At 38.5% G+C, this 11,845-nt stretch overlaps 1 protein-coding gene across 2 annotated transcripts in view; it reads left to right on the plus strand.

The window, feature by feature from the left end:
- The window catches only part of Tbc1d8b (TBC1 domain family member 8B), a 67,725-nt gene extending 61,787 nt beyond the window's left edge, over window positions 1-5,938 (plus strand). For both annotated transcript variants that reach the window (XM_021187475.2, XM_029534342.1), the window contains exons 20-21: window positions 2,244-2,341; window positions 3,757-5,938. In XM_021187475.2, coding sequence (XP_021043134.1) covers window positions 2,244-2,341; window positions 3,757-4,137 — 479 coding nt within the window. In that variant the 3' untranslated portion in view covers window positions 4,138-5,938. The remainder of the gene's footprint in view (window positions 1-2,243; window positions 2,342-3,756) is intronic.
- The last annotated feature ends 5,907 nt before the right edge of the window (window positions 5,939-11,845 follow it).

An 11,845-nucleotide genomic window follows, 5' to 3' on the forward strand; every position in this document is an offset into this window, starting at 1 on the left:
ACCCAAGGAGTTGTAGGGGGCTGCAACCCTGTAGGTGGAACAACAATATGAACTAACCAGTACCCCCTGAGCTCGTGTCTCTAGCTGCATATGTAGCAGGAGATGGCCTAATTGGCCATCATTGGGAAGAGAGGTCCCTTGATCTTGCAAACTTTATATGACCCAGCACAGGGGAAGACCAGGGCCAAGCAGTGGGAGTGGGTGGGTAGGGAAGCAGGGGCGGGCGTATAGGGAACTTTCAGGATAGCATTTGAAATGTAAATAAAGAAAATAATAAAAAATGGGAAAAAAAGAAAGAAGTTGGTACTAGGAGTTGGGTATTGCTGTGATGAGTCTGACCATGTTTTTATTTGGAGGGATGTGGATTTTGGCATTTGAGATTTGGAAAGCAATGGAATGCTTAAAGTCAGACCTAATAGGCCATTCTAGAAGCAATATGGAAGGTTTTAGTGATGAGGGTGATTTGAACTCTGGGGTACTGGTTCAAGAGGTTTCAGAGGAGATGAATTTTCATATGTTGCCTAGAGATTGTCCTTGTGATATTTTGGTGAAGAATGTGACTGCTTTTTGCCCTTGTCTGAAGAGTCTGCCTGTAGCTAAAGTAAAGAGATTTAGATTAATTCCATTGACAAAGGAAGTCTCAAAAAGCCCAGCATTGACTCTGCCCTGCGGGTCACTCTTATGAAGACCATTTTTGATCAAGCATAGCAAGCTTAGAATAGAAAAATATGAAATGTGTGGTTCAAGTATTAAAGGGGCACCAGGCAGTAGAGTGGAGATATTCAAGATATCCAAGGAGATAAACAGATTAAGGGAATGGTGACCTTGGGGCAAAATTCCATCAAACTAAGTTTATTGTTTATTTGCAGCAGAACAAGGGATAGTTATATTAGGTGGTATTATAACTTGGTTATTGTTTTCATTTGGACATAAAGAGATATGATTGACAAATTGACAAGGGATGGATTGTGATGGCCATTCTCGGTTGTCAACTTGACTATATCTCAAATGAACTGCAATGCACAAGTGGAGGGCACACCTGTGATCCAGATCTTGAGGCATAGTAGCCATGTTTATAAAGGTCTTGTGAAAAGGAATTAAAGAAAAGCTTAGGTCCAGGAGTGATGGTACGTGCCTTTAATCCCAGGAGACAGAGGCAAGCAGATCTCTGAGTTCATGGCCAGTCTGGTACATAGCAAGTGCCAAATAAAGAAAATCTCAGGTCCAAGAGTGGTGGTACATGCCTTTAATCCCAGTACTCAGGAGACAGAGACATGGAGATCTCTACGATGTAATAGAATCAGTGCCTCCTCTAGACTGCCTACAGATTAAGATGTAGAACTCTTGCTCATCCAGCACCAAGTCTGCCTGTACAATTCCATGCTTCCCACCTCTGGACTGAACCTCTGAACCTGTAAGCCCACCCTAATTAAATGTTGTCCTTTGTAAGAGATGCCTTGCTAATGGTGGTGTCTCTTCACAGCAATAAGACACTAATGCTATGACCCTTAATATAGTTCCTCATGTTGTGGTGAACCCCAAACCATAAAATTATATTTGTTACTACTTCTGTAGTGGTTTGAATATGCTTGGCCAAGGAAATGGCACTATTAGGAAGTGTGGCCTTGTTGGGGTAGGTATGGTCTTTTGGAGGAAGTGTGTCACTGTGGGTGTGGGCTTTAAGGCTGTTGTCCTAGCTGCCTGGAAGCCAGTCTTCTCCTAGCAGCCTTCAGATGAAGATGTAGAACTCTCAGCTCCTCCTACACCATGTCTGCCTGGAAGCTGCCATGTTCCCACCTTGATGATAAAGGACTGAACCTCTGAACCTGTAAAACAGCCCCAATTAGATGTTGTCCTTATAAGAGTTGTGTTGGTCATGGTGTCTGCTGCTCACAGCAGTAAAACCCTAAGACATCTTCATAACTGTAATTTTGCTACTGTTATGAAACATAATGCAAATATGTGTATTTTCCCTTAGTCTTAGGCAACCCCTATGAAAGGGTTGTTTGACATCCCCCAAAGGGGTCACAACACACAAGTTGAGAACCACTGATGGAAGTGGAAGTGGAGAATATTGTCTGAAGGCCAGTGAGATCAAAGCTAAATTCAGATCATGTCCTGGACTGAAAGAGATGGGCTATTTTCCCTCGGTGAAATAGCTTTCAGTTTCAGTCATTCTTTTGTGAGATTTGGGGAAATGTTGTGAGCTGTTCATTACAAAATTATTTATTTATTTCATTCAGGCAAAGGAAAAATTGATATTCAAGCCTATTTAAGTCAATGGCAAGATGAGCTTCTCAAAAAGGAAGAAAACATTAAAGATTTACCAAGAATGAATCAGGTATTCATTTTTCCAATTCAGTTTTCTAAGTGAAAATTCTTAATGTTTTTTTAATAATGTGAGTACATGGCACCTGTGGTTCAGTCACCAGTATCACAAAAGGAAAAGCAATAAAAATAAAATAAGATACATACTATTACAAAAAGCGTTAAGTAATCTACATGTAATCTTTATAAGCGTCAGGACATCATGAAAGATGTGAACAATCTTTTAAATTATTTTACACTTTAAACACTTAAGTGTATTTAGTATTTCTATAGGAAATCTTGTACATAGGACATAGTTCTAACATTAAAAGAATATATTAACTGAGTAGACATTTAGTTGTCTACCATATGTCAAATATATTGCTAGTTACTAAGAAATTACTAAGATTTCACTTTAGTGCCCAATGATCTTATAGTTGACACTGCATAGGCAATACTAAGGACTAGTGGAGATATGATTGAAATTGATCCCATTTGGATACCTTGCCCAAATGTTTTTATACTCTATAACAAAAGGCTGATTGACGCTCTCATACTGAAGTTTCCCAGAACTTTGCAAAAACAAAAACCATCAAATAGCTTAGAGTGTCTTAATGGACATTCCAGTTTGATAGTTAAATAAATCCTTTATAAAATAAATATATGACATATTTATTCTTCAATTTTTATGAGTGATTATAGTATATTATATATGTACTATAAAAAGGAAGAAAGAAAGCATGTTTACAATACATTTTATGAAACGTATTATTTGTGCTTGTCTATCCATATCAACCTTTAAGGTTTGATGACTGAATAATAGAACACTTGGATTTGAATAGCTTTTAAATTGACACATATTTTCTATCAAGTATAGTCCTATCTAGAATATTCTCAGGACAGTTAGCAGACTAACTAGCTTTTCTTAACTTTGGCCCTATGTCTGCCTTTAAAGACAAGCATATCCAAAGGGATTTCTTAGATTCCTTTCACTACTAGGTAGGTCTCAAAAAGTCATTCTTCCATAAAATTAAATCACCTTCATTTAGTGCCCAGTGTAGCTTTTGGAGATCAGATGAAGTCCATAATCCTTTTCTTAAAATTGGTTGGTGAGATTTACATGGAGGAAAATATGGAATTTTGAATAACCAAAATTGTCACCCACCACTAAATAATCCTGGAAATCCAGTATAATTCATGCCAATAAACTTGCCAGAAATTAGTTTAGATATGACATTCTTTGATTAGGCAATGTGTGAGATGACTTTAGTGGCATGTTCTTTCATGGTTCATACTTAATTTCCTTGAGCAAAGATATATCATGAATTCAGTTCTATGATAAAGGTTATATACTATAAATTTTATACAGGATGCTATGCACTTCTGAGTTCCACTTATATTTGCTAAGTCTAATGTTAAAATATTCTATTTCTGACTTGTGTCTTCTAGTCACAATTTATTCAATTTTCAAAGACCCTGTATAATTTATTTCATGAAGACCCTGAAGAAGAGTCGCTATATCAAGCCATTGCTATTGTAACCAACCTTCTGCTCAGGATGGAAGAAGTTGGAAGGAAACTCCATAGCCCGGCACCATCAGCCAGTGCAGCCTGTGATTCTGGACCCAGTGAAGGGAATGCAGAGAGCAGTGTGAAGAAAGATCCTTCCTCTCCCAGGGAAGAGCATCAGTGGTCTTTTGCATTTGAGCAGATTCTTGCTTCCCTGTTAAACGAACCAGCCTTGGTGAGGTTTTTTGAGAGACCCTTAGATTTAAAAGCCAAGCTAGAAAATGCGAAAAGCTCCCAGTTAAGGTCTAGAACCAAGATGTAAATCTCTGCCATCATCAGCTTTGCCAAGAGTCCTGCACTATCACCCTGATTCCTGGGAATACTTCTCAGGGATATGTTGCATTACCTATGTGCTCCAAGGCAGAAGAAAAAGATACTCCGAAGCACAATGGTTTATTCCTTTGTATTAATTGCACTTTAAAAAAATTCTCCCACTCTGTCACAAGATAAGCAGGATCAGGGTCATATGCTCAGTGGAACCACCAGAGGGCGCCACGATATCACTTTAGTGAGTCAGTCACAAGTCTGTACTGCTGTTTCCATGAGATTACTGGTGTTTTGAAAGGTGGTAGTATATTTATTATAATGCTGTTATGGCATATTGGTAAGCCTTGTTTTTCAAATCGCCCCATTCTTATAAAAACACTTTACAAAACTGGGCTTTAGAACTGTAGCCTTAATTATCTAGGAAGTTGCCTTTTAGGGCCCTGATTTCCAAGTTATATAACTGAAAGATTAACTTCTAAAACATATATTCAATACAGTAATACATGGTTTTTAAAAGCAACTTCTGATATTCTCTGCTCTCGAAGGATTGAGCACTTGGTGTTTAATACTACTAATTCTGTTGCTGATAAACAGAAATCAAGGAGTCTAAATTCTGGGCTGATATAAAGAAAAACAACACCGGATTTAGACTTAAATCAAATAAAGCCAGCATTTTGAAAAGGAAGGTTAGAAGACAGTTTATAGCTCTTTCAGTTAGACTGAGACACAAATAAAAATTCTTTAGAGTGGCATTGTTTATTGCTTTTGTTTCAGAATAGCTTGTGATTGCTTGTGTCCCAGCTTTGTATTTTGAATTTTTACCTGTTGTATTTTAATTTATAGTAGGTAGTGTGGAAGAGTTACACTAAGACTGAATTGCTATATTAGTCTGGCAAGCATGTAAAGTATACATCATGTAATACTTACTAAGGTACTATATAGAATTGCCAGCATCTACCTAAAAAGGTTTGACTTAGATGTGCAATTTTTACATACTTTATGCTTCTTCTATGGCAGTCCATTTAAATATATATGGATGTTGATAGCACTTTAAAAAGAACAAAACAACAAACAAACAAAACCAAGCAATCCATGCAGACCTGACCTGACTTCTGCCGCTTTTGAAGTTGACTTGGGCAGTGTGTGGAGCTTCTGTCTTCACACGCGACTTTGATTTTGAGCCTCTGACTTGGCTAGAAGGCAAACAATAAAAGGGTAGACTTCCTTCATGGGAACCAAACAAGTCTCCCTTTCTGGGAAAGAGTTGGCATGGTCAGTCTTTGACAAGAACGACAAGAACGTACTGTGACTAAAACCTAACTGTGTTACCATACCACATATTATTTTCAGTGAATCTAAGCACTTCTCAAATTGTGTCTTTGAAAATTCCTGAGTTGGATTTGGTCAAATGCTGGTAGCATCTTTAAGATTTGATTATGCTGTCCTTTCAAGGACATGACTACTTTAAAGAGATAGTTTAAAACCAAGCCTTTCTGCCTCAACTCAGAAATGATGTGTGCTAAATGTGTCCCAATTTTCAATCGCAGTTAATAGTTCATGTGAGAAACATCACACATCTACCATTATGCAATGATTGTTAAATTATACAACAATAGCTCTAGAAAAACATATGGTCCGTGCTTGTATACAAAGATACTGTTATACACACTTTGTTGAATATTTTGTCAGTGGTATTTACAACAGATACTTTCATAAGAGAATATGTTGTTAGTTTTTGATATTATTTTAAAGTCAAAATAGTAAAGATTACTGAATATTGTATTTTAGTCTTGATCGGTTAAAAGTAAATACTTAAAGAGATTTTTTGAGTTTCAAGAAGATTATAAATGAAAGTAAGGCCACAATGTATTTTCCAAGTCTGCAGGAAAAGAAAGGAAAACATGTTCTAGTTTTATAGCTGCTGCTTTGTTAAGCAAATGAGTTGTTCACAATATTCAAAATATTTTGTTGTGTCAAACTGGACCAGTGCATTATGCCTTTTACATTAAATGTTATAACATGACTTTGTCTTTATAAAACTAAGTATTAAAAATCTATTATATTAAATATGAAAGGTTTACTAAAAAGCCAAATGTTTTATTATGCACTTTACACATAACTGAAATATCACTTGAGTGTATGTATCCTTTCTACATCAGTTTAGACTAGCTGCAAGAAAACCACAATTCATTCTTCAATTGGTTTAGGCAGGAAACTGTTTATCCCTGGATAGTAAATGGTTTGTATCATTCTTAGAAGGACCAGCTTAGTTGAACTTTCAAACACAACATCCAAGACTGTGCCCCTCCCAGAAGACCAGGGTAGTTGCTAATTCTTGTATGATAGGAAACTGCCAGAGTGAAAACACTTCTGCTACCTCCAGAGACATGATTCACTTGCAAATGGATGCCATGTTCCTTGCCCCTCTGCACCCAGGCACTTAGGACTAAATTGCAGCAGAACAGCCAAACATCTTCACAGTCATCTTCAGCAGCAGACGTCAGAAACACAGTATCCACCTTGCCAGCCGAGACTCAAGGATCATCGCAGTCCAGAATCAGAGTGGTAAAGAAAGGTGGGAATTGTGCTTTTCCCTTATGAAGTCCAGCAAACACCCCCCTAGACCAGAATGGATACTGAGAACTATGTGAGCATTTCCCCCCTTCTTGTGCTGCATAAGAAATTAATACAATGCACATTTATCATCTAACTATTTTAGTGTGTCATCACTAGGGACTCAGCCTAGCTAGGTCCTCTGGGTAGGATTATGAGGCTGTGAGCAAGGGATAATCTAGACTGGTTCTCAGGTAAAGGTTCAGCTGGGGAAGAAATCTACTTCCAATTCTCTATGTCCTTTCTATATAGGTCTGAAACCACAGCCTCTAAAACGTGGCCACCCTCAGTTGCTAAAGGCCTCACATAATTCCACAGGTGCCTTTAGCATCTATCGATCTTGATAAAATGATAAAAGGCTAGCCTGTAGGATGAGCCTTCTGGGAAGAGTATCTTAGATGTGCCATAACCCCAATACGGTGTCCTGCCTTTGCCGTGTGCTTTTGATGAAAAACAAGTAATGAGTTCTGCCTATGCTCAAGGGGAGAAGAGCATAAAAGCAAGATCAGCAGGCAGAGATTAGGAGAGCTGCCCCCGAGAGCCTTAGAAACTACCTGCCACCATTGTGTCATTATCTATGATACTTTTTGCTTTTGCTGTGCACCACACCCTTCTAGTACTTCTAAATAATAGGTAATAGCGGCCGCTGCTGACCCTGCCCATCATCACATAAACCTTCCCTCAATAAAAAAAAAAAAAAAAAAAGGACACTGCTCTCTCCTAACGGAAGATCCGAGTCCCTATCAGTTACTTGAATCCATCCATGGCCGATGTTTGCTCCTCTTTAATCATTCTTGAGCTGATCTTGACATCCTACAATGTGTAAACTAAATTATAAGTTAATTAATATCACCTGATATAAAACAGAAGAGGAAAGACTATTGAAGAAAATTGATATTATATATGAAGATATACTTAAGAAGGATGGAGAAACTGGGTATCTCCTGCCATCCTCATTTATACACCTGGTCAGGGCTATCATTGTGTTGGGGAGAGTTTGGTCTGATAATATCATAAACTAACTTTTTATGGTATGTACATCGATCTTAACATGTGTATGCTTGTTATCACAGCAAGAATACAGAATAGTTTCTTTGCCCTAAAAACAAAGTCCCTCATATCACATTTATGTATTCTTTCACACGCCTCACCAACCACTGATCAGTTATAAACCTTATAAAACAGCAGGTGACTGATTTCCCAGCATCGTTACCCCTTATAGCCATGTAACTAAGGAATTGTTAATCAGACACATGTTCCTAGAATTTCTGAATGATCAGCAAGCCATAGGAAAGGCGGGGAACACAGTGCATTCTGGCAATGGAGGTCTCTGGTTCTGGAGTAGGGGTTAAAGGGATTTTGAATGCCCACAATTTACACCACCACCACCACCACCACCATTTTTTGTTGGATTGTATTAGTATTTCAGTATTTTTCCAGTTTGGTTTTTGTTAGCTATATTCTGTTTGAGGTCTTGAAGTAGAAATCCGGGTGACACTGATGCCCTATGCCATGGAATCGCTGAAGGCAAGGCAAATTATACCAGCAACTTCATTCCTAGACATACAATCAGTCATTGGGAACAGGACATTACCTTCCTTCTTAAGCTCATATCGTGCTACAGTTTCTATTTCTGTCATTAGAACTACATTTTTACAACTATCCCATCCATCAATAGACATCCCAATTCCACCCATCTCCCTTTGCAGGTATCTTTTTGTGATTAGTTTTAAAATTGTTTTCATTTTTATTTTTGAATTATGTATATGTGAGAGGTAAGTACATACATATGAATATAGGTATCTTTGGAGTCCAGAATGCATCAGAACTCCCGAGACTGGAGTCATGGGCCATTTGTGAGCCACCAGATACAAACTGGGAGACCAATTCAATTCCGATATAAGAGCAACAAAATATTAATTACTGAACCATCGCTCTGATTTCTGCTTTGAAGATATGTTTTTAAAGAGGTATTTTTATTTTATATGCATGAGTGTTTGCCTATGTATGTGCACCACATTCAGTGTGTGTGTGTGTGTGTGTGTGTGTGTGTGTGTGTGTGTGTGTGTGCCTGTGTGTGCCTATTGAAGCCGGGGTGGGGGGGAGGTCGGATCCCCTGGATCTGGAGTTAGAGATGGTTGTCAGTCACCATGTGGGTGCTGGGAACTGAACTTGGGTCCTCTGGAAGAGTAGCAAGTGCTCTTAACTACTGAGCCATGTCCCCATCCTCATGCTTTTAAGATCTTGATCTTTCCAGTAAGCTGCAGTTTCTTATGGTTTATCTGGCTTTTAAATATACTCATTTTATTTTGTGTATGGTTCTTTTTGTTTGTTTGTTTTTGTGTACATGTATGTTTATACTTGGTGCTCACAGAGGCCAGAGGGTGGCACCAGACCCTCCCTAGAACTGGAGTTACAGATGGTTATGAGCTGCCATGTGGGTGCTAGAAACCGAACCTGGGTCTACTGGAAGTACCCAGCACTCTTTAACCACTAGCCATCTCTCCAGCTCAAGTGTGTTTATTGTTCAAATTGTTAGAGAAGGGAACAGGGATGAATGGGAAGCCATGGCCTTCTCCTACTGAATGTTTTTCTTAAACCTCAATTCCAGAATCACAGGAAGCCCAGAATTGGTCCAGTGATTCGGTCTCTGTTCTCATCTTTCTCTGGATAATTATCTGCGTCTAAATATCCTCAGGCTTTAAGAGACTTCTGTCATAATTAGGGTTACCCAAAACTCTACCCCCTCACCACCTTCTAATAGAAATAAAGCCACATTAAGAATAGGATTTTTTTCCCTTACAGTTTGTCAGGTCGTACAATAAGAAGGAGCACATGAGCACATTTCATCTCCATATTTTTGGCAATGTTTATCTTTAGTATTTTTGATAACAGCTATTCTAACTGGTGGGAGGTAATAACTCATGGAGGTTACAGTTTGTATTTTCTGTATAGTTACCAATGCTGAGTTGTTGTGTGGTTTTGTTTTTGTTTTTTGTTAACAGTACTTACATTTATTTATTTTTTGTCTTTGTCTCTTTTTTATTGGATATTTTCTTCATTTACATTTTAAATGCTATCCCCAAAGCCCCCTATACCCTCCCCCCACCCTGCTCCCCAACCCACCCACTCCTGCTTCCTGACCCTGGCATTCCCCTGTACTGGGGCATATGATCTTCGGTACTTACATTTATTAATTATCTTATTTTAGAAATATCTCTTCAGGCCTTTGTTTATTGGTAGAGTTTGAATGTCCATATGTCTCCTTACAAAGTTCACATATTGAAACATAATCCCCAACACAAAACAGTACGAAGAACTCAAAGTAAATGTTAATTAGGGGCCTAGAGGTATGACTCAGCAGTTAAGAGCACTGGCTGCTCTTCCAAAGGATCTGAGTTCAATTCCCAGCAACCACATGACAGCTCACAACTGTCATAACTCCAGTTCCAGGTGGTCCCACATCTTCACACAGACATATATGTAGGCAAAGTACCAATGCATATAAAATAAAATCATTAAAAATGTTAATTAGGTCACAAGGCATTAGTACCCTTACAAAAAAGACCCAAGAGAGCTGTCTTTTATGCCTGGTGAAGACAGAAAGAAGTGCACCATTTATGAAACAGCTTGTCTCTTGGTCTTTGAATTCCCCAGTCTCCAAAACTGTAAGCAATACATATGTGTTGTTTATAATGTGTTTTGTTACAGCAAGCAAAACATGAAGAAAATCATTTTGAACAGGTTTCTCTAGCTAATGATCTCCCTTCTTACATGCTTTGAATATTGGCCCTTTATCAGATGAATAGATTGCAAGTGCTTTCTCCCAATCCCTGGGTTGTTTCTTCACACTGGTGGCCATGCCTCTACGCTATCAGCGCTTTTAGTTTGATACACTCCCATGGTTTGGGTTGTGGCCTGTTCTTTTAGATTCATATTAAGGAAACTGCTCATGACAATTTCCTAGAGTTTTGCAATCTTTAATCCATTACATGTGATTTTATATGGTTTGAATAAATAATCCATTTGAATTCTCTCGCTATTAGATATTCAACTGTTGTAATTGATTGAAAGGACTTTCTTATCTGATCAACTTCAATAAAGTCAACTGACCATAAGATGTACCAACAGGTGGCACATGCCTTTAATCCCAGCACTTAGTAGACAGAGGCAAGTGGGTCTCTGTGAGGTTAACACTAGCCTAGCCTGCATAGCAAGTTCCAGAACAGCCAGGGTTCCACAGATAGACCTGTCTAATAAAGAAAGAAGATAGAGCCACTGGTACTATACTTGACTAGCCCGGTGTTCTAATCTTTAACATCATACAAATTAATAAATGAGGACTTCTATAGGGAAGTCTACCGTCACTTGATACATACTTCAGTGAGGAGCAGTCCTGTCTGGCCCTGAATTGTGTCCTTCAGTTTGCTTCTCAGTGTAAATTCTTGTGTTGATTCTCTGTACCAATCAACACTCTTCTCTAAATGTATTAGACTACTTTAAAATAACAAAGTCTAGACATTCTTGAAAGGCCAAAGCTATAGTGATAAAGAGACCAGCGGCTGCTCTGGGTTTCAGGGTATGGGTCCATCCGAGCATAAAGAAGCAACATTGCATGTTAGGAGATGATGGAACTTTCCTGTGTCCTGTAGTTGAGGCTGACCTCGAACTCATAATTCTCCTGGTTCTAGCTTCTCAGGGCCATCTGCCTCACTACGATGCCTGATTTATTTATTTTTTTTAAAATAATTTAAGGACTTTTTTTTTACCGTGATTTATTGCATGGGGTGAGGCATGTAATAATGGTCATATGGCAGGCAGGGAAGAGTTTGCTTTCAGGAGTTGGTTCTCTTCCTCCGCCATAGATTCATGGGATCAAGCATAAGTCATCATACCTGTACAGAAAGAACTGAGCCATTTTGCTGGACCTGGGAATTTTTTTTAAATGCTTTTATACGCTATGTTCTGGTAACAGTTCCCCTCCCACAACTCCCAGACCCTTACCCAATGCATATCCTTTTTATCTCTTTCTCTTTAGAAAACAAATGGGCAAAAAGCAGAAAACAAAAACCAGAATTTAAAAAAACTAC

This window comes from Mus pahari, chromosome X, assembly GCF_900095145.1.
Source record: "Mus pahari chromosome X, PAHARI_EIJ_v1.1, whole genome shotgun sequence".
NCBI classification, from domain to species: Eukaryota; Metazoa; Chordata; class Mammalia; order Rodentia; family Muridae; genus Mus; species Mus pahari.